Genomic DNA, 23,008 nt, shown 5'->3' with positions numbered 1-23,008 from the left:
ATGCAACACTAAGCAGAAGCATGGCTAGGTTTGTGGCTTTCATCTGATTAAAAATAGGACAGGGTTCAACACTGTTTTCATTTGTACTCGGTGATTGCCATTCCAGCTCCATATATGCCAAGATTAGTCATGGTACATGGTGAAAATTAATTAGGTTTTCCTCTGATCTGTTTTTCTCTTATAGAATACCTGCTTAGTTTTCAGAAAATGTAGCTTTTTAACTCATAGATTGCCTTAGTGATAGCTGGTAAAAGGAGTTGTGGAACAAATACTAACAATTACTGATATTCTGCTTTCTGGTTCACCAGCAGCAAAGATTGTGTTGACTTCTCCTTGATATATGATGATCTGTCTGGTAGGGAGCTCTGCCTCTTAAGTTTGGAGTACAACTGAAGATTATTTGCCAGCCTGCAGCCACCATTGCTCGCTTACAGGTTGCTAATTCTCGTAGCAAACACACACATCTCTTAATTTAGCAGGACCTGCTAGCTTTTTAACCTAGACCACATGAAATTCAGTTATGAGAGTATGGGATGGACAGGTTGCTTGACCAGCTGTGTAATTCTTGTGTTGATATTTCTAGCGAGTCTTGTTTCAGACAGCTTGAGGGGACAGGATTTCTTCTCACTTGCGGTCAGAAATAGTGAGCTGCCTAAGTTCGTCATGCCTCTCTTGGCAAAGTACTAGAGCTGGAAGTGTCCTGGTTAAAAAGGCTGTAGCTGAAACAGAAGAAAAATGAGAAAGCACACGAAAGGTGCAGTATCCATTGTGCTTAGTTGGATTAGAGACAGTCTGTATTAATCCAGTGAATGGTTTTAATCCTGATTTGTAGAAATGTCAGTAATATGCTGAACATGTTGAATGTGAATGTTGAACAGTGAATGGGTTTGTAGTAGGCTTGGACCTGAAAGCTCTCAGTGGCTGTATTTTCCCTAATCCACACTTTGAAACGAGGTTTTAGCGTAAAACATTTCAAGTTTCTACGTGGGAGAGAGGCAAGAAGAGTGAAGCATATTGCTGAATACTTTTTAACATACTGCGGTGGAAGACTGTATGCACTGTGTTTGCATTAAGTGGTTAGCTGGAAACATTCATACGTGCTTCATGTAGAGACTTGTCAGATACATAACTTCTGAATAATTTCACCATGCCATCTGCACAGAATATTGCTGCCTTAGGAAGCGAATTTATAAAACGTGTGGCAGTCCGAGAAGTCCATAAACCTTTCCTTTTATCTCAGAGGCCCTGCTAACAGTGGGAACACTGTCAGGCACTGGGGTACTGGATCCATGCTGTAATGCCCAAGTTGCTGGGAGTGGTGACCAGCTGGGGGCAATCATATGGTTATTTAGCAAAATTCACCAATTTTTCTCTGCTGGTCCTTCAGTCTTAGCTAAAGCCCCTTCTCCCTTCTGCATGTACCAGTGCTAAAGCCGGGTAAACCAGATGGACATTTCTGCAAAGTGGAAGTTGTGACGCTAGGAAGATCTGTACCTGTTGACATAAGCATGTCAGGTATCTGTGCTTTATCTGGACTTCTCTTTTGTAAAACAAAGTTCAAAGATTTGGCCTACGCAAGTTTAGAAAAAATACAGCTGGGTATTGGCATAGAAGGATGTGGACCTCTTCTGAAGTCTAATAGCTGTAATGTGTGTAAGTTGTGCTTTTTACTCATACTTTTTGATTGGTGATTTAGGATTTTTCAAACCTGTTTTCACAGATGTGGAAGTTACTGAAGGTAACTTTGGGAAGTGGAGACTTTCCCTGTTCTTAGGGACAGGCTATTGTGCTTGTAAGCTGCAGACAGGCTTATTTACAGGTTTTAAGGTATTGACAGATCTCACTGGTCAAGGAGGACAGAGGCAAATACAGATAGGTTCTTGTGTTATGTGTAACTGAAATTCCAAGAGGGATGTGTTGCTAGATCTTTCTGTGTCCTTTTCTACTATTTCTAGAATGTAGTCAGGTTTTAACTATGGTTTTAGCACCAATCCAAACAAAACAATTGAACTCAAATGAAGGTTGGGCATTTTTTGTATACTGCGTGGGTTGAGTGCCACACTGTCTTCCTTGTGTTGCCCTAGGCTTTTTTCCGCAATACTACAAGAATTGAACCAGTGCAAATATAGCTGCAGAAGTTGTCAGTCTCAGAAATGCTGATTCCAGTTTCAAAGATGAGATTTCATGCTTGCAAATGGTTGCCTCATAGGCACATACTTTAGCAACAGTGCAGCTGTGTAGTGATGGTCCCTTCTACAGGCAGGTTTGTGTTTCCCAGCACAATGCCAACAAAGTCGGCAAACTTACTTGGAGGTATTCTTATAAAGGCACCGAGGCTGGTTGTCTTAAATTTAGGATTTTACCCTACGTTTTCTGGGGAGCCACCTCAGAACTTTTCCTGGTAGCAAATGACCCAGGTGGTTAAAGAAGGTCACTGGTTAAAAATAGTCTATTCACTAGCAACTTTTGTTTTGCAGGCAATCCTGTGCTGGTAGCTAAGGGGAATTCGGTTGTTATGCCAAAGTCCAGAAGGAGCTATCTGACCTACGGGAAGTCCCATTCACAGAGCTAATTGGTAACAAGCCTATGGATGTAGAGTTGTTCTGACCTTGTGGGGCAATTCCCAAAAGAGAGTAATTATGGTTATCAAAACGGAATGAAAAATTGAGCTTATTTTGTATTTCTTAAAAAAGCAATAGGAATTTCCTGTACACCAGTGATGTTATTAATTACTCTTACTGTAAGGTTCTAAGCAGAACGATTTGGCCATTAGGTGGATAGCACTGTAGGCAAGTACTACTCTGTGCATGTGACATTTTAGCAACTTATTAAACGTGGTCAGTGACCACAGCATATTTTCCTAAAGCACAGTGGAATAAAGTATGTTAGACCAGATGTTGAAGTGTGGAACAAAAGAATCTTTATAATAAAGGCCATGTAAGTCGCAAAACATTACAGTACGAAGACTGTGCAGTCTTCGTACTGTAATTTCTCATAATACTGAGTAAAATCTTGATTTGTCACAGCCTCTGTTTTAAATTTTCTGCAGTGGAAGTTCCGTGTCGGTATTTATAAGGTGTTCATTACCACTATGAAGCTTTGCAGGTGGCGCTTATCACTGTTTTCCTCCATAAGGTAATCTGGAAGATAGTTTCCTTGACTGAACAAGTCTCACTTTCCGCAAAGTGACAAAAATTCCCCTCTTGTTTCCTGTATATTTATCCTGCCTTTTCTGCTGCTGCCACACAAACCCTCAAAATTGTCTCCGAGCCAGTCTGATTTCAAATGAAGCAACTGTTGAAATATGATCCTTACAGTGAAGCTGAATCACAATTCTTGCAACACATGCATCTAATGATAGGCACAAACTGCTTTCTGTGGACAGAGAGGCGTAAAGCTTTTAGATGCAAAATGGGTGCGGTAGGCTTTATTCTACGATCCATACTCCTTTTAGTACTCCTGCTGAGCACGGTAAAACTTCTTGCTTAATTGAAGGTATGCTATTAGTCCACATACAGGGTCCTGCAAAGTCTTGACAGTGTCCCAGGCTAGAATAAATCCATGGAACAGCACATGACTTACTGGACAAAAGGAGCTGCAGTCTGTGGACATGAGGAAAAAACAAACTTCAGAGAAAATGCATCTCAGTAATGTATTGATTTAATTTTGGATTAATATTAGGATGCAAAATATATCCTTATTTGCAGTAATTCTGTTGACCTCAGGGAGGATATGAGTTGCAGGTAGGTTAAGCTGATTGCTATGTGCAGCAAGCTTTGGTATTGAAATTGCTTCATTATAATAGTCAGCAGAAGCATGTGGTGCAAGCTATCCAGAACTTCTAACCACTATTTTTGCTACCCAATTTATTTTCCTTGGCAAAATGCATTTGTATGGTCTTGCACCTTTTTTTTCTCCCACTTCTTTGACTCATTCTTTTTCCACAAGAAACTAGACTGCAGGAGCTGTCTTAGTTAATGGCAATCAACAGTCTTTTCCACCTGAAATGTTTGACACCAGTTGTCTGGCCTATTGAAGGCAGGGAGAAAATACCGGGAGGAGAAAAAAGCTCCAAAATCCTTTTGGTTCAGGGTCCAGACTTCGTATTGTTGCTTTCTTCTGCATCGGTTGTGTAGCTGGATTATTCTATTTTTAAGTAAATACATCATCTCCAACAATATTGGGTCAACTACTGTTAGGGTAGGGCTTAAAGAAATATTTAGGCTATGATAATCCTTCAGGAAAAATCTCCCTCTACCAACTGTATAAAATTTTTCAGCTGTTTGTATATGTCTTCATTTTATCTCTGAAGTAGAACTCTGCTTCTAAACTTCAGCAATGTAGGCTGTTAGATCACATGCAAGGCATTGCATTCCTGACTTACTGTCTCTAATATACTAGTTGCTTTATGAGTATCGGGTATTTTAGAGTTAATTCTAGCAATCAAATCCAAGGATTAGTGTACTTCAAAAAAAAAAAAAGTGTTTTGATGTTGCATATTTTCCCCTGCGCTAGAAGATTATTGTATATTAAGAAATTTCTTGAAGCCTGTATGTTGCATAAATCACGCGGTTTGGTCTCCTGTAGATGGAGTTGAATTAAGGTTGGAGGTTCAACTTTGCAATAAAGACAATACTCCTAAGTTTTTTAGTTTAGTTTTAAAAAAATTCAAAACCATTGCATTTCAGCTCAAGTTTTTACTGATTGTGCAGTTGTAGTCTGTGCTTATGGAGGCAGGCGTAGAAGCCCATTTTACATCCCCAAGCCAGGGGCCAGGTTAAGTGGCTCACCCTTGGGCTGTGCCAGAGCTGGGAGTAGAGTTCCACACTCCTGAGGCTGCACTTGGACTCTGGCAAATTAGTGTTGTTAACTGTTAATAAGTTAACTTTTGTACTCTCTAGAGGTTGGAGTCAGTATTTGTCATCCTTGTTACCTCCCTTTCCACTTAAAGACTTGTCAGGAGAGATCTGGGATTGCTGTGACAAGATACAAAGGGAGAGGCGGGGGGAGCGGCATGGGGACTCCTCTAACTGAATGAAAAGTAGACTTCTGATCTCCCTACTCGTGCGATAATTGTCATAACCTTTTTGTGCAAATGCTTAAAGGTGCTTCTTACTAAAGTTTGTAATTCATGGCCTAGATTCCTTCACGAGGGCAGCTCTTTGTGGTTCACAGGCACTTTACGTGTAGACTAAAAGGTTTACCCCTTGGCCAAGAGCTGCAGTGAGTTGGCTTCAGTGGAAAGTCATGCTGTACATGTTTACCAGTGGCTCTTGTTTGAGTTCGTGTGACAGAAGACTCTCTAATGCACGTTTCCTATAAGCAGTTTTAATTGTGTATATACCATATGCCTTATTCACATACTCACCTAAAATAATGCTTATATCAAGCATGTATCTAAGGACGTTATCTTGAATAATCTTCTGAGTGGTTCTTTTTCTTTAGTCTTGTTTGGGCTTCTTGCTTGTTTTTCCTCAATAAAGGTGACGGAATCACTCTGCTCGGGCAGCTCTGTCAGTCCCTACCTTATTAACTGTTGAGCCCGTTGATTAAATTAATTCAAATTTGACAGAGGTATTTGGAGTTGTTACTTAGGAGTCTCTTCTATCCAGATACTACTCTTCATGCTTCCATCACGAGGAGAGGTAAGAACAGTTCAGTCCCTACCCTGTTTTGTCTGCCCAGCCACTCGCTGCGTGTGTTTTTTCTGGACTAGAGGCAACATGTGCTGATTGTTGCCCAGTTGGCAGCTCAGGAGAGTCCTGTGCGCATCACTGTAGGGGATGCAGGACTGAACTGGCATCCTGCAGAAGTAAATGGGTGCGCAAGAGAGGCAGTTGTCTTGCGATGGTAAGTGTGCCTGGGGAAGGAAGGTAGCTAATTATGTGTGTATGTTTAGGGAATATGTGGAGAACTTGAAAAAAAATTAAGGTAGACGTGGTAGGTATGGAAAGAGGTATCATTGTAGGTCTGTCATAGGGGATATGGGGCTGGAGTCTCTGCAGAAGAGAGGAGAAATACAGCATAGGTCCGTGGGGGGAAAAAAGGCTTCCTTTTGCTCCTTACTAATTAATCTTGCTTTTATTTTTTTCTTGTCTTATATAAAGACTTGTTCTGAATTTGTGTACTGGGCAATATAATTTTCTTACTACATTAGAAAATGACCAGCTTTCTGTTAAAGTAAGGTTTGACAAGCACTTGATTTTGAGTACTCTGAAGCCTGTTCAATTTGGTTTTAGTGGGAGCTGGATGATACTTCTGTTTATAATGAATTAGAATCAAGCTACTCTGAAAAATAAAAATTCTAAGAATAGTAAGCTGGTAAACTCAGCCGTGCCAAGGAGTTTACCTCGCTGCAATGCATTCCTCAGGCAGATTCCTGTTCTTGGATAATGACAAAGTAGTTGTCAATGTTTAATGTGAGATGATAAACTCCTATTTAATACTATTTGCCTTTTTCCAGGCTCTTCAGAAGCACAAGAGGCAACACTTAGGCATGTACATTCCTAGAAGGACTCTCTTGTATTGCCAGTTCATGTCTGTGAAGTCCTGGAAGTGCCTGCTATGGCACATCATTTGTTAATGCAGATGAAATTAATAGCCATTACCTCAACAGCTATGGAAGCAATAGCAGGACCTTCTGCCAGTAATGGAAACAACATAAGCGACTTGAGCTCTTAATTAAAATTGCATTCAATGAGCAAAACCAGGTTTTTCTCAGATCTTTAGGGTAGTGGCTTAATGCAGTGCATCTGCTGAAAAAAAAATGTAGCAGAGTCAGGATAAAAATGGGTTCTGCAAACTTTTACCTGGTGTACATCTTGGTGGAACTAATGCTTAAACCTGCATTTATACTGAAAAGCCTTTATAAAGGCAGGGGGTGGGAGGAGAGGAAATTTGTAATTTAAACTTATTGAAGAATAGAAAACAGGTCATGCAGGACTCAAGAGAAAACAAAGGTGAACGCTTAACTGCGGATTCTCGTCTCCTGCCAATTCCTGCTGCAACCTGATGGCAAATAGCTCACTAAGACTGGACATTTGTGTCTGCTGCCTGGAGATTGAGTAAGGGATGTGTGAAATGTTCAGAAATGCTCAGCTGTTCATTGCATCTCTTTAGAACTTAACACCCTTAACATCTGGAGATGTCTGTTTTGAAAAAACCCGTTTCACAGCCACGTTAAACAGAGGGATACAAGAATTTAAAATAAATGGCTTGCTTATCCTCTCTAGGCTTACATTTCCCCTAAACTAAATTGGACAAAAAAAATCCCTTTAAAGAAGAAAATAGGAGTGATTCACATGTATTTCTAGAAAACCATAATGTCCTTGCCCATTTTTTATATACTGTCACAAGTGTACTAATGACTAAATGGCAATTTTCTTGTGTGTGGCATGCTTAAGAAGCTCTTATAGCTGGTTAGCTGGTAGATGTTCTTTCCCTTCCCTTACCAGTTTATTGTTAAATCCCCCATTTTCCAAAGCACATTTTTTGTTTTCATATACCTTTACATTTAGATTAATTCTTGTCTCCAAAATGTGGCTCCCTGAGGGTAATAGACTTAAAGTACAGTAATTTTATCAATAGGTAACTGGAGTTTTTACAGGTAGTTGCATATACAAGTTAGAAGTGTTGTCATCGCTCACAGATTTTTGCATCTAGATCTGAAAATTTGAGAACTTAAAGTGAACCTTAGGTTTCTTGCTTGACTTTTGATGTCGGCGTTAGGGTTCTTACATTGGGGCTTTTCTCTGCATATGTGGGAGGCTGGCAATTTTCGGAAGAATCAGACTACAGTAGGGAAAAGATAACAGACATTGTAGGACTCAAGATAACATTAGAGAAACTGGTGATACTGGGAATTGGAAACAATAAATTTGGGTTTCAAATAGGGCGGTATATCACAGGAGGAGATGCATTATCCTTAGTACTGAGCACTGGCATGACACTGGTCTGGTTTGAAAATGAGGAGGTGGGTGGAGAGGAAGGATGAGAACATGTCACAGAAAAGGTCGTTTACTTTACCAGCGATTTTCTTTGCTTCCCCTACTACTACAGCAAATGTTTCTTTACTCTGCCTCACTTCTTTCTAATCTGGAAGTGACCTTATTTGGTAAATGACAACACTTTATTTCCATGGAAGTGATCATGATTTCTCACATTCAGTATCTGGCACCAGGGAACAGATGGACTGCAGAGAAGAAACAACGAATGTAATAGTACTTATGCTAGTGAGAGAGACCTTTTGCAAACTGCAGGACATGCGCAGTTAGAGGGGAGGAAATCGGTTGTGTTTTTTAAACAGTGTTCTCCTGCACTTTGACTATTAGCCGATGCCAGCATTGATTCACAGGTCAGAAGACAGTGAGTGACTTTATTATTTTTTTAGACTGCCGATTCAGACTCGGAAGCAACTGGTGCCTCGTGTCCTTTGAGGATCCCTGTGCAAGAGCTACTGATTCTTGTGTTCTAGATACGGCTTTGCTTGTCATTTACTGTAGAGTCTTGCTTATGTATCCATCAAGCTGAGGTAGTTCTTGTTTCACAGCAGGGCTGGCTTAGAGTTTGTATAGCTCTCGGAGAAAAAAACCTCAGTTTTATGTCAATGTTTGGGATTTTTCGAATTGGTGGTCAGAACGGCTCTTTGGACACTCTTTGTAGACAGAAGCGAGTTCCTCCCCTTTGTTTTGCTTAAATAGGTATTATTTCTTAAGTTAGTGAAGGCACATATAATTTATATCTTCTTTTTGCTAATAACCGAAGAAGAAAATGGTGCTATTAAGGTTGGGTTTGTTATAAACAGAATCAAAATGAAGAATAAATGAAGCTGAGAACAGTCAAAGCAGTGAAATTCTGTGTATTAATTCAATTTTATTTGGGGTTGCTTAAAGAAAGCTGGATTCTTCTGTCGAATGAAGGCTTAATGTAGTTTTCATAAACTGCATCTGTTGAAAAACGCCAGAGCAGAGCCAGATACTGAGACCGGGATTAAGAGATCTGACAGCTGTGTATGGGTAAGAAAAGCATCTAGAGTTGTTCGTGGGTTGATGCTAAGTAGTAAGTTGAGAATAAAGTCTCATTTGGGGATTGTGGATAGTGGAAACTGGGAGAAGTTTAAGGGGTCATACCGCTCCAAACGTGCGTATAGCAGGGGAGCCCATACTTTCCTTAAGCATTTGATGCTAGTGCGGTCAGACGTGTTCCTGCGATAGAGGAATTGTGGCTCTGATCCATATGGTAGATCTGTTACTGTATGCCACACAAGTAGAGGAGCAGACAAAGAATCAACTTTGGCATTGCTTTGTCAGGTTTCATTTCAAATTTCATCTTCTCTTGTTTTTTCGTGGTGGAAAGTCACAGGCTGTAATTATGCAAAACAATGGTTTTTATTAAAGTAAATTTTATTTCTCAGGTGCACAGAAATGCTAAGCTAAAAGGTTAATGTTTCATTTGCTTTCTGACTTATTCTTTTATCTCCCTGGAAAAACAGCAGTGGACTTGCTGCATTACTTCACTGCCTGGAGTGGATGCGTTTCATCAGTGTATGGTGCGGATGCTATTTTTAACAGTAACTCAAAGGGGTAGCTCTGCTAAAATTACATCATTAATATACACAGCTGAAAGGAAATGGCATAAAACACAACAGTGCCTTAGAAGATTACTGTGTTTTCCACTTTGTGGATGAATTATTCAACGTGTATCATTCAAGCAGAGATACAGTTGGACAACCACATTTGCAAAGCATTCAGACTTCGTTTTCTTGTTAATGATCCTGTGGAAGGGTGTAATAAGTGAACTTTGTCTGCAAAAACAGGTACGAAACAGGTATTAGTGGCTTGGGAAGCTCAAAGTTTGTTTTCCTGTCCATTATTAAATAGTTCAGGGACTTGCTAGATATCCTACTATTGCAAAAGATGGTGGGGAACTAGAGCTTTAACCTCTAGTTTTGCTGGAAGTGCATTTTGTTTCATTCTGTACTGCGTGCTGAAGAATCTGGTGGCAAGAGTGGAGAGTCAAAGCTTAGACTTTGAGGTTTTTAGTGGATGGGGTTTTGTTTCTGTTCTTTTTACTTCAGTTCCTGGGCATTCTTGCTGCCTTGGCAAATACTAATAAATTCTACTTCAGTCTTCTCTTCCCTCTTGTATTTGCTTCATAGATGTGTTACAGAAACAGTTGTCTAATAGTTGTACAGTATCTCAAAATAAGCTTAAATGCTGAATTAAACTTTCTTCTGTCTCTTTGAATTACTGGCCAAATCTTGTCTGGGATCCAGAATGAAGGAATAATGATTTATACAAAAGTATAAAAGGGAACAAGAATATTAAAGCCTGAGACCAGAGACCTGAAAATGTACAAAGACATAATTGCCAGCAAAAGGAGAACCTCACAGAAGCGGTTGTGCAGAGCGGTATTTGTTTCTCACTGAGCTAAGCACTTGAATGCATTTGTGGCTCTTGGCAAGACTGTATGTACTCAAGGTTTTGCCTAGTCGAGGTTAGTCCCATAGTCTGGTGTTTTTACGTACTATGCTAACAGGATATTTTTTTCATCATTAACAAGGTTTTCATGCTATAATTCTTTAGGAAAAAAAAATTTTGAAGCTGATGTAAAATTACTTTGTCCTCGCTGCTCATGCTTGCTTGTTATTGCTGCCTTAGTCATGAGTTTCAAGATGCTGATACTGTTCTCAAAAATGCAGAAAACAGCATGTGCTTATTTACATGAGCATTAAACTATGCTGGTCTGGAGTAGCTGTCTTTCAAATAAGACTAGCTGCCTGTATTCATGTGCCTTTGAGTTAGAAATGCACATTTCTGCTGTATTTTTGCTTCGTTGGAAACTCTTAATTCCTTTAGGTAGCTGAAGAAATCCTTCGGCCAAGGTTGGAGCAGCCGGCCATCTGATCTCAGCGCTCTGGTGTTTTATTGCCAGATTGCCCTTCAAGCCAGGGCATGCTGGCGGAGCAGCTGCTGCGTTATAATCTCACTGACAGGGGTCCATCTATGCCGATATATGGTTACAGGCTGCAGCCCGCCAGCTGCATTTGTGCTGTAGGAAAAAACACAAACCAAAACCAAAAAAACCCGTATGTTTATATAATATGTATAATATAGATATGTAATGTTCAGGTCCTGACTTGGTGACTTTTAAGCTTAAGTGTTGCTGGGTGAATCCTCATCGGATGCAATTGTGATTGATAAGAACTGTAATTGTTTTTATGCAGTGGAGACTGGGTCTTTTTAATAGAGTAACAGTGGATTATGATTCTTGAAGTGGGACCCAGAAAACTTGACTAAAATCTTGTGTGATGTGGAAAAACTAATGGGTAGTGGGCAACCTTAACTCAGTTCCCATTTTCCTCACCCCCCTCCAAAAACGTGGCTTGTTGTTAGTTGAAACTGCACTCAAAGGTGGCATCCTGCGTTATTTCACTGGTGGGTTTGGTGTCTTGGTGTGAGACTCGATTTGTCCACCAGTATTCAGGACATTGCTCAAAACTTCAAAGCCAATGCCAGCTCAGATTCCCAGCTGTGCTGACTACCTAAATGTGTCATGTTTTCTCCATCTGGTTTCCTTTCAGGGTGCATCGGCGACGTTTGTGTTCCCTTTCTGAGCTCAGAGTATGTGTCTGTTCCATGCAGACATAGGAACTTCAAAGGCTTCAGCTGCATTGGGTTTGTTTCCTCCAATGTTTGGGATTTAGTGAAGCCTGGGTTTTCTGGCGTTTGGTATACTTTAGCACAAAAACTGTGATTAGGGAAAGGGCCTACACTGCCAAGAGTGTTTTCCATCGAAAACTGACTTTGCATTTTTAGTTTAGTAGGTGAACATAGCATTCAGATTAAAACTAATCATCTGGCTCGCCTTGGGTTTGCGGGGGTTCAGGAATTAGCTGCCAGAGAAAATCCTTTCTAGGGAAGCATAAGACTTCTCTCGGATGAGCTAACCTTCTCTTAAAAATAGGAAACAAAGCCAAGATTTTGTTTAAAAGTGATCGAAGAACAGTAAATAAAAGAATCACTTGATCAGATAAAACTAAACTAAATATACAACTGCATGTTACTTACCCAGTCAGTAAGAGTATTTATATACAAAGTTGAAGATCTCTCTTGATTGCGGAGGTATTTGTGCTAGCATGGGCTGCGTAATTAGATACGGGCAGCCTGCTTATTTTAATTGCCTATACAAGAATGTATGTTAGTGGTTACTGAAGCTGCCTTCAAACTGAGCGTTTGGGCTGATGGCCACTTTTGCAGGAGTACTTTTCAAAAGGAGCTGCGCATTCCTCCGAGAAGCCTACTCTTGTTAAATCGGAGGAGGAAGATGAGTCATTGGGCTGGATTTCTAACCAAATGAAGTACACAGCTGCATTCATAACTTACACATGCTTTTCTCAGTTGTATGAAAATAGTTAATTAGCTGCAGTTACATGTAGAATTAGCCTGCTTGGGGAATTAGGCGGTAAATATATTTTACAAATTAAATTCTGAAGTCCTTTAAAAAACAAGCAGTCCCCCAGCCCCCAAGCGACAAAATCTGAGCACATGCTTGAATTCAGACACTGACTAGTGTCTCTGAATTTGTTGGAGGATACCTTTAAGCCTTGCAAGTGTTTACCTAAAATCGTGCTTGAAAATGCCAAAGTGTTTCCATGGTATTAACATAGTCAGGGATTCCTTTTTGGATGTGTTCTGCCTGACATTATAGAGAGATGTATCTTAGCTTGATTAGAGCTACTTGAATCAAGGAATAGCTTTTACCTGTTGCTCAGTTGTCCCTAACTAATGTCAAACTCTGGCAGCTTTTCTTGGCACTGTATCACAGCTCTCTGTCTGCCCGGAGCATTATTATATATATTTCAACAGCATACCCTTGGTAAGTATATGTTTCAAGGCACAGCACCTGTTTAGTGACATGTGTTGGTGCTCAGATTTAGTAAGGCAGTGGAGCTGTTACAAATACATTCCATACAGCAGGCCTTTCTGGATAATTTATTCTATAAAAGCTTTTTCTGACGTTAGGGAAGGAAAAAGGCAACTTGTAAGGCAGTTGTCTGTTCGGTGGCAATGGCAGGCAGTTCAGCAGCAGTAATGCAAAAGTTAGTACTCTTGGCCTGAAGTATTTGGTAAGAAAAACCTTCAAATTTAGCGTTTGAAGCTGTATCTTGATTTTGAAAGCAGCAGACTGAGTCTTCTGGGTTTTACATTTTCCTGTCCAGATGGGAGTCTTCTCCAGCCTTCAGTGCAGACAGCTTTTTGTTTTATTTAAGCTTTTCTGAATCCAGTGAAGTTGCGAAACCATTCTTTAGGTTGATTTGGCTTTTGTGGTTGGCTGAAGTGCTGACAGTATCATTCAGTATTACTCAAAACAATGTATGAATTCAATTAAAATCTTAAAAGCTAGGATATACAGGCATTTTTTTAATATCTGTCTTTTTTGGAGAAACAGAAGAAGGTCATCTAGTTGGCAAGTTAAATAAGCCAAACTGAGGAAATAGCAAGAACATGCAAACTACTAGTTTGATTGGGGGCGAGCGATATGATCCCAGCGTATTATTGCTTCCTATATGCCGCCAAAAGCAAGCTAATGTCCTTGATTCTTAAAAAAGCTGTGCAATTATTTCCTGTGGAATATTGCAGTTCATAGCCTTCAGTCTTGCTTTTAAGTGACAAGTTAATCCTAATTTAACTCATGTTGTAAGTATGTGTTGGTTTTGATCTTAAATATTCTCTCAGTTGGAAGAACCCTTATTTCTTCCAAAGAAAAATGATAGTTCTAAGAGCATTTCTTCCACTAATGTTGCTGCTAACGGAAATTTTTCATTATGTCCTTGAAACTTTAATTTCCATTGTCTTCTGTGTGTTTTTGTAGAGGCAACAGCCAGCCAGAAGACTTTCTTGCTAACTAGTAAAACTGTTCTGTTTGCTTATGAGTTTTTTCCTAGCTGTAGCTTCCTTTTTAAGCAGACACCATGGAAAAGCCGCTGTCTGCTCTTCTACTTTTAGTCTTAAGAGATACCAGCAGAAAACCTGATGGTCAGCCCTGTTGTGAGGCTGAACTGGGTCCTAACAAGTCCAACGTACCTTAAAGTTGAGTTCTGTTTTCTCCCTTTTTCCCCCACAAAACCATCTGTATTATGAGGAGAAAAAGATCAACTCAGCATTGACTTTTAAGGAACCAGAAACTGTCAAGACTAAGAAGGAAAGGCCAAAAAGTGGAAATGCAGGGAGCAGCAAGCGATATGATGTGCTCAGTAACGCTAGCCGGTAGTTCTTGGGTCGTATACTTTGACAGACCCTGCTTCACCAGCATCAGTCGCAGGAATGGGGAAGAAGTAGAGGTCCTTTCTTTTTCTCAGTGAGAGCTGTGATGGTAATTAGTCTTGTCTCCTGACTGTGTTAGCCAGGCAGAATTAGTTCCCGCAGGATGCTTCGTTTAAAGAATTTGGTAGTCAGAAAATGACGGCTCTGTTTGGAGTCTCAAATGTGTGACTTCTTTTTAAGAAGGTTTCAGTGATTTCTGTATTGCTGGGGTCATTGCTAAGTTTCAAAGATACTGTAAATGTAGTATCCTTCTCCCTGGAACACAGTCTTTGATTTCCTGGATGGGTCAGGCTTCATGGAGTATGTTGAAGATGCCTGATGTGGGAAGAATAAGCAAAGATCTTACTGTGCTTTTCATACCAACCACAATTTTTTTCTGCCCTCTTTTAGAAGGGGGATGTAAATTCTACATAACTTACGGTTCAGTTTAAATGTTTCTTAGCAAGCAACAGCTTTATACTTGCATAAAGGTTTTGGGATCGCTTAAGTGTTCAAAAAAACGTGTAGATGTGGCGCTGCGGGACATGGTTTAGTGGGCATGGTGGTGTTGGGTTGATGGTTGGACTTGATGATCTTGCAGGTCTTTTCCAGCCTTAGTGATTCTGTGAAGTGTCCCAATTACACCTCTTCTCACAATGTTTTGTCAATCCATAACCACTGTACTATGTGAAAACAGGTTAATGTCTTAATAAATTACCCTGCTGTGTCTGGAGAGTTCTGAGAATGAGATGTCATTTCTCTTCACTATTAATATAATAATGAAAGGTCATTCCTACATGACAAATCAATGTAGAGAGAATTGCTTCATCCTTTCCAATATTTGACTTTTTCTAGAAGTAGTAGTAAGTGTTTCTTTTTGAAAGTGATCTTATTTCCTTACCTGTCTTCCCTCACTTTTAAGGAAATACTCTAAACAGTTCTTGGTGCTCTCAAGTGGAAGCAATTTTTCCATCTGGTGTAGCTATAGATAGACAAGCTCGTAGCTGCGTGATGTGCACTTGTCACTTAAATTTACCTCTGGTGCTTTTTAATAGTTCAATACACTTACATTTTAAGAATATATTGTATGTCCTGCCTTTTCATGTTCTTTCCCTCCCCAGAAGCACAGTTTCTGTAAGTACGAACATTCCATACCAGCGAGCATCTCTTGTTATTCCATTATTTGGACTCTGGCCCATCAATATGTTGATGCGGATTGGATATCTCTTACCTAGAAGGAATAGTTTGTGAGTTAATGTGTCATGAAACAATCCAGGGTGTGCTTTTGCTCGTCGTTGAATAGAGCAGAGTTCAGGTTCAGTGGTCTCGGTGTCATCCTCTTAGTATTTAGTGATTTGGAGCCTGCTGGGTCCATGTTTGAAAGGTTGTCTAAGGTTTTTAATGAAGTGAGGCGACGGGGATGCTATTCCAGTGAAATCTTCCTCTGAAGAAGTCTCGGGGACAGATCAACAGTGCCAGCTCTTTTTTGGCTTTAATGACAAAACTAATACAAGCTAATATTGTAGTTGTCTGAGTTGTTGAAAGGAATTATAGTAAATAAACATGAGATTGACCTGATTTGAGGTCCTCGGACTTATCATTAACACCAGGCTCTCGGCAACCTGAAAGATGCCCATCAATACCCGAGTTATTTAGTTCTCGATTCTCACTAATTTCAGCTTGCTATTAATCTTAGACTCTGGCCAACCATTTCTGTATGTGCTTTGAAAAACTAATATTTGATTCTGGAAGCTTTCTTCAGGCCTCCAGTATTCCAGTGAATGAATAATTGAAGTTTTGAGGCGTATGAGGCTAGGGAAATAAAATAAATTTAGTTGATTAGAAAACTTGGTCTTGTACGTTTGTGGCAGAAGAGGATAAATGTATTTGCTGGTAAGAAGAGTGTATCTCAGCTGGTTTTTTTTCATTCTCCATCATAGTCTAGATAAAAAGCTTTTAAAAAGATCAGACATGTGAAAGCAGGAAGCTTTTTGAAAAACAGGCAAAACCCCCTCTTAAGCTGATGCTTATAAGCAGTTTCTCAGCTTCAATTCAGTTGATGAGTTGATCTTTCTGTTAAAAAAAAAAACAAAAACAACCACCAAACTTTGTAATTTCATGTGCTTTGTTGCCATAAATATGCTTTGAAACTAGCAAATAAACTTTCTCCTGTTTCCCCTCACTTCTGCCTGTATGTGTGGGAATATAGATGTTGCCTGTATGTGTGGGAATATAAATACTGGGGGGTTTGAGGGTTGAGCAGGGAGACTTTGTGGGTTTTTCTTTCCAGTTTTTGTGCTGTCTCTTAGGATTACCTTCTGATGTCTAATGGACAACAGTAATTGAGTAATGCTGCTTTTGAAGTATTTCTTTTAAAAAAAACAAGAGGAGAGGGCATGTGAAAGTCTTGGTGTTGCGTTTTTGGTTACCGCTTCTGTGTAAACAAGGATGTGGAAAGTATGTTGTTAGTTCCTTTTTGTTAGGTAGACCTTTTCAGCAAAAATTCAATTGCCGTATTTGTGTTTGACTGCTTGTTTGCATGAAGGCACAACTTCATGAATGGAAATTAATCATTAAATCCAGAAGCATCAATTACGATTATGTACTTGACCTCCTGTATAACACAAACTAAAGAATTTTACTTATGATTCTTTTTCCCTGCTTAAAAATAAATTGTAACATTTCTTTTTTGTCAAGTACCATGTCTCAAGAGCTGCACATGTTCAACCCAGTCTCATGACACTCAAATTTTACCACCTGAATGCTGGAGAACAGTATTTCCGTGCTACGTGTCTCGCAAACTGAACCTACATGCAGTGATTTAATAAAAAGGAAAATAACTAGCTAGGTATGGGGTAGAAATTACACTTTCAGCCTGTGTGGTAAATTCTTCCTGGTAGTTGCAATGTCATTTGCTTTAACCCAATTGCTCAACTCTCATGATGTGCTCCTGGCTTGCCGTCTTATCTGTAGTTTTTGTCTAGCGTTGCTCTAGACTCTCGTATATGTTTTCTTTTGGTAAAGAAAACTGCTAAAAAAAAAAGCACTGTGTAAAGCTATTTGTGAAATCAAAGGAAAAACATACTGGTACAAATTATATTGATTTACACAGTAGAACTCGTGGAATAGGTGTTAGATTTAATTCTAGAGTGCTAGTGTTAGAGCTGAAATATTGGATATTATGAAAAAGGTTTAGCCTTCAATCAACACTTGTGATTATCTTGAATTTTTTACTTTTTCAGAAGGAATGCAAACTTTCTCAGTGTGGATTCAGAGATTGATCTGTCTAGTCCTTTCACTGCTTAACAGTGGCTTGATCCAGAAGTTGAAAAAAGGGAGTTACAGGAAAATAACCTCAAACCCCGCAACCTACAATGGGACATTAAGGTCCCTTCCAAAAATGATGTCTTTTCTGCTCTTGCCCACATCCACTGCATGTTTTACCCTGACCTTGACCTGCCAGGAGTGGCTAATCCTGAAGCGGTTGAATTGGTCTGGCACTTTAGGTAGGCGCTGACATTTGAGGAGGAGGAGGGAGGTCCAAGATCCTGCTCTTCTGGAGGGAGAGGCTGGTCAGTGGCTGGCATCGAGGAAGCCAGAGGGTTTAATACCTGGTCGTGAGGGGAGGGAAGGAGTTGTTTGCGCCTTCACAGAAACACTCAACTGCTCAGATGACAAATGCACTAATATCAGCCAAATGGGTAAAAATCTCAGGCTGGAATAGGAAAACAGAACTGAATAAAACATCTTCAAACTCGCTGGATCTGTTTTACCTGGTCATTCTGGAATAGCGGGGAAAACCAAAAAGCACTATTTGAAAGGAGAAAAGATGAATTAGTTCCTCTAATGGGTGTCATTTCTGACTCTGCCTCTGTGCTGTAGTATTTCAAATGCAAGCTTCTGTACTTGATACAATTCTATGTACAGTTGAAAACTACATGAAGAATGCTTCCCTTTTGTGTTTAAAGGAAAGCAGCAAATAAAGTAATAGGAAAAAAAACCTTAGGAAACTTGATTATAGAAAATCTCTGAATGATGTTTTTGTACTGTCTGCTGGCCTTTCAAAGCAGAGTTCAGCAAAAGACAAAGGTTCAGCTATTAAAAATCTGATTCCTAGTAACTACACCTGCATCCTTAGGGTTGTGTGGATATGTCCCATTGCTCTGCCCTTTTCTGGATGGTGCCGCAGCCTCGATGGGAGCCTCTCCCACAGCATAAGTCCCACAGACCTCCTTTGTAGTTCTCTACCCCTTTCCTATGTCACTTGTCATCCCCCAGTTTCACTTACCTGCCTTAATTTCCCAGATAATTATGGCTAAATCTCCATGACGAAAAGTCTCTTAGAAGGTCTCGCAGTGAGGGGGGCACGCATACACAAGCGCTTTTCTTGGATCGTTTTCCGAGGAAGTGCTGGGAGAGAGGAGCAGACGGAAAGGTATGTCTCCGAGATCTCCTATCAGGACTGATACCCTGCCAAGCTGCTCTGGTCGGTTCCTGCCCCGTGCCTCAACAAAGCCTAATGTGGAGAGCGTAGCTGGGCTACTCCTGGATGAGTTCCCATTGATTAGTTCCAGACCTAAAGCTCAGATTTGAGGTAGTGCAAATATACTTGCTCTGGCTATCTCCTGAATTAGAAACAACATTAACTTTTTTTTAATCCCCTGCGTTGGGAAGCTTGAGTTTTGCTGAATTCAGCACCCTGAAAAGACAACAGTATCATGTGTCCTTAATTCTGCTACAAAGGTTTTTCTGGTCATGGAATAATTTATAGTGATATTGGATAGAGTCAGCTCTTTGAGCAATTTCCCATGTGTTTGAGAGTAAATACAGCAAAAGAAAAATTTTTTTTTTTTTACTTTATAATTTGTTAGACAGCAATCCTGATATCCACTCATTCCTGCTTGGTAGGTGACACCGTTTTCTTCCCGAGTTTTGTGTGACTGATCGCGCTCAATAAAGTTAAGCTTGATAGGTTTAGGAAGGCTATTTCAATAAAAATCAACCACAAGTTCAATAATGCGATAAGCATGTGAGAGGCCACGTAACAAAAACATACAACTTGACAAATTAAACAAGAAATCTAGAATTTTTTTTAGACTGATGATATTTTTCACGGTATTGGGAGAAAATTACTGGAGCACTTTGTATAACGTTAGAAGTTATCCCCTCAGTTGTCCCTAGAAGCATATTGCTGCTGCACAATGAACTGTATTTCATGCTCTAGAACAGACCTAATCTTACAAGATTCAGTTTAGGATCACTGCAGTCAGTGCAGAAATATCTGTCTAATGGTTCACTTTGCTAATTGCACTCATTTTCCAGAGGATGCATTCCCTGTAGCAGATGATATTAACTGAACAAGTTCAGACCAGACCTTCAGCATGGAAAGGTCATGTAACTGTCAGCACAACAAAATCTACGAGGTGATTTAAAGTTTGTTATTAACCCACAGAGTAAAACAGAAATAGCTTTATTTTATTTTGAGAGGTAATCCTCTTTTGCTTGAATCACTGTAGAGGAATAATGAATAGATAGAAGAGATGGAACGCTGTAGAAATGCCAGTGACAAGAGCACTTTCAGTGAAGTGACATTGGATTTGCTATAAATGACAAATGTTAAGCAGCACTTGCTATGTCTTTCTGGCTTTCTTTGTCCTACTCCAAAACCAGATGTTGCAGCAGTTGACACTAGGCTTTCTACAAGTTACTTACTCATCCTTCAGCTGTTTCACTAACAGCATGGGGATACCCCCTCTCAATATCCCCTTTCCAAGTTCTTTCTAATTATCATTCTGAAGTACGTATAATTCGATCAATATTCAGTATATTTTAACTGTGATCACAATTAAGGGTGCCCTGAATTTTCTGAAATAACTGTACCGAGGTAGATTTTTCTTAAAATGGCAAGAAAACCACTGAACCGTGTGCAGGTTTAAATCTTCATGCCACTACATACTTTCTAGATGGCTCATCAATATCTGGCATGCAGAAGATTTGTTCCTGTGGCGCTCAGCATGTGGTGTAACAGCGCAGTAGGTACTGTAAAATCGTTTCAGAAGCGTGAGATGAATCCACTGAAAACTTTAAGAGAGGCAAGGCTCTACAAAAAGCATAATATGCAGGAGAAAGTAGTAAGTAATGAATTGACATTATTCATAAGCTCAGGGATTTATGTTATTGTAATTGGGAATTACATGGAGAAGGAACAGTTGAGATGATGATAAAAGGAATATTGATTCTGTATTTTAAAGACAGGCATGAACATCTGTAGAGCTATTTAAAACTTGCCAGTCCTAAAAATTTCAACTGCAAATAAATAAGGACTCAAAGAGGAGGTCTTTAAAACAGCCAAGACCTAGGCTGTAATATTTTTAAATGAAGAGGACTACAAAAATTGTTACATGGCCCTGGTAAAGACTTCAGGTGATGATGGTTTTAAGGTAGAGGAAAATCAAGCTCCAGATTGGCAATCGGGTGGCTTTGGCTGAAGTCCCACTGTGGGAACAGGGAGACGTGAGGCTGATGGAACAGGTTGCCTGCTGTGGTTTTTGCACTGTTACGTTATGAGGAAGATATATGCGATAAACATGCGTTTGAGTCTTACAGGTAATATAGTATATAAATAGTCTTGAAAACTGATAAACATCTTGTAAATGGTGATTCCCCAGACACAAAACGGTCGGGCTCTGGGTTTTGCTTGTTAGAACCGCTATGTGAAAACACAATATACACAGCGTGCATCCCTTCGAGCGCCTGTCGCTTGGAGGTGAAATTCTAGTGGCTTAGTTTTAATATAATTGCTTTTGAATTTTTAAGCCAATGTAAATTGGCTTTTTATGAGAAAAAATCCGTGTGTGTATCCCCATGTGTGCAGTCAAAAGGCAGGGGAAATTTGCAAGAGAAATAGAAAGTCAGTAAAATAATCTTCATGAAGTTTATTAGCATGGTGGAATTTCTGATCTGTGTGTATTGGGAAATGAGGGTCTCCGAGAATTTAGCGTATCAAATATCTGATGTGGTAAGATCGTGTCTTTAAAGGCTGCATATCATATGTAGGGATGGAAGCAGTGACCTGTACCGTTATTCAACCCTTTCCACAGTAAGATCCTGGGTTTACTTACAACTTACTCAAATTGCAGTATTTGAGGCTGAAATTTCTCATGAAACTGCTGTCGAGGAGTCGTGATCTCAAGACAGCAATAAAACCACACTAAAGTCCTTGCAAAATCAGCTCCTGAAATCATGGAGGCTTTTGCCATCTTTGTTTCTCGGTGCGCCAGTTTTCCCTCGGAGGGATGGTATTTGCTGCTTGATGTTGTTAAGATAAATCCATGCCTGTTTGTGTAGCATTCTGTTATTACGCCGATGAGCGGTATGATAAGGCCACGAGGAAATAAAGAACTATGCGTTTAGTGTATTGTTTGGGTGCTGGTTGAAACGAAGCCTTGCTGAGGCTAGAATTGAAAGCATCACGGAGCAGCGGTATCAACCTTCCCATCTGCCGAGCGAGGCAAGCCCGAGCTGGGCACCTAAACACCGCCGCAAGTCGTTGGATGCTCTCAAAGCAAGTCCTGGCACTACCGAAGAGTCATCGCTTTTGCATGCGTTTAAGAATATCCTCCTCATTCTTCTTCTATCTTTGTTTTTTCGTAGTGAGTGTTGAAAAAGTGGAGTTAAAGGGACTGGCACACAAGAAGAATGAAAGAAATGTTGAATATTCCTTTGAGGTAAGTTTTTGTGATTGGTTTTTTTACTATGAAAGAAGGGAGGATAAGACTTAAGGAGGAGTTAAATTTTCAAACCTTATTTTTAGATCCCAGAAACTGGTCTAGTGGAGCTCCTCAGGGATAGATGCTAGTCATACCTTACAATCAATGATCTGGAAGTTGTCATAAATTGCTGTTGATTAACATGCATGGGTGATGCAGGGTGGGACACAGGCAAAATAAAAATACTCGCTCTAATGCAGCAGGTTGTGGCAAAGTAGATATTTCGGGGGAAAATATCATGCCATGCTTACAAAATGGGTATCTGTATGCTGGTATGCAGAAGCTAGAAAGAATTTAAGTCTTCATCTGGACAAAGAAGAGAATTTAGACTCGTAGGTCGGCGCTTTACATGTGGGAAAAGTGGCAGGATTTATCTTTGCATTCAGCATTGAGGGCAGCGTGAGACTGTGGCGTATGGTTCAGGTGTTACTGGTTTTAAAAGGGGTCTTGAAGAATACAGAAAATAGCTATGGAAATTACTCAAGGCTTGAGGAAAATGCCATGTAGCGAGAGAGTTAAAGAACTTGACTGAAAGATGACTTTGAGTATCATATAAAATCATTTTCAAAGGGAAGAAAGTATTTGATGGTAAAGGGGGCGTTAATCCAGCAGAAAAAGGCGTAACAGGAACTGTTGTCTGAAAACTGAAGCCAGACTAATTCAAAGTGGAAGTGAGAATAGTTTCTTTGGAATGAGAGTGGTTAGCCACAAGCTGTTAGGAGAAGTGGCTTCCCCCCGTTTTTACGCAGGTTCGGTCATTGCTCACAATTTCTGTGGAGGGATGACTTCATTCTCTGAAACCTTGTGTTAATAGCACAGCCTGGATGCTGGGCGCTGGCGAGAAAGAATGACAAACTGCTTTTCTCCCATCCAGTTGAAACGACGTATTCCAAAATTCAGAATGCAAAGCCCAGAAAATGTCTTTGGTTTGCTTAA

The 23,008-nt window shown here is 40.0% G+C and overlaps 1 protein-coding gene across 1 annotated transcript in view; it reads left to right on the top strand.

Moving 5' to 3' along the window:
• The window catches only part of ZCCHC14 (zinc finger CCHC-type containing 14), a 51,027-nt gene that overhangs the window by 15,180 nt on the left and 12,839 nt on the right, over positions 1-23,008 (top strand). The window contains exon 3 of the mRNA XM_059824880.1: positions 21,957-22,030. Within this exon, the coding sequence (XP_059680863.1) occupies positions 21,957-22,030 (74 nt within the window). The remainder of the gene's footprint in view (positions 1-21,956; positions 22,031-23,008) is intronic.

Source organism: Gavia stellata, chromosome 15, assembly GCF_030936135.1.
Source record: "Gavia stellata isolate bGavSte3 chromosome 15, bGavSte3.hap2, whole genome shotgun sequence".
NCBI lineage: Eukaryota > Metazoa > Chordata > Aves > Gaviiformes > Gaviidae > Gavia > Gavia stellata.
The sequence above is the reverse complement of the archived record's forward strand: the minus strand, read 5'-3'. Positions and strand labels throughout refer to the sequence as shown.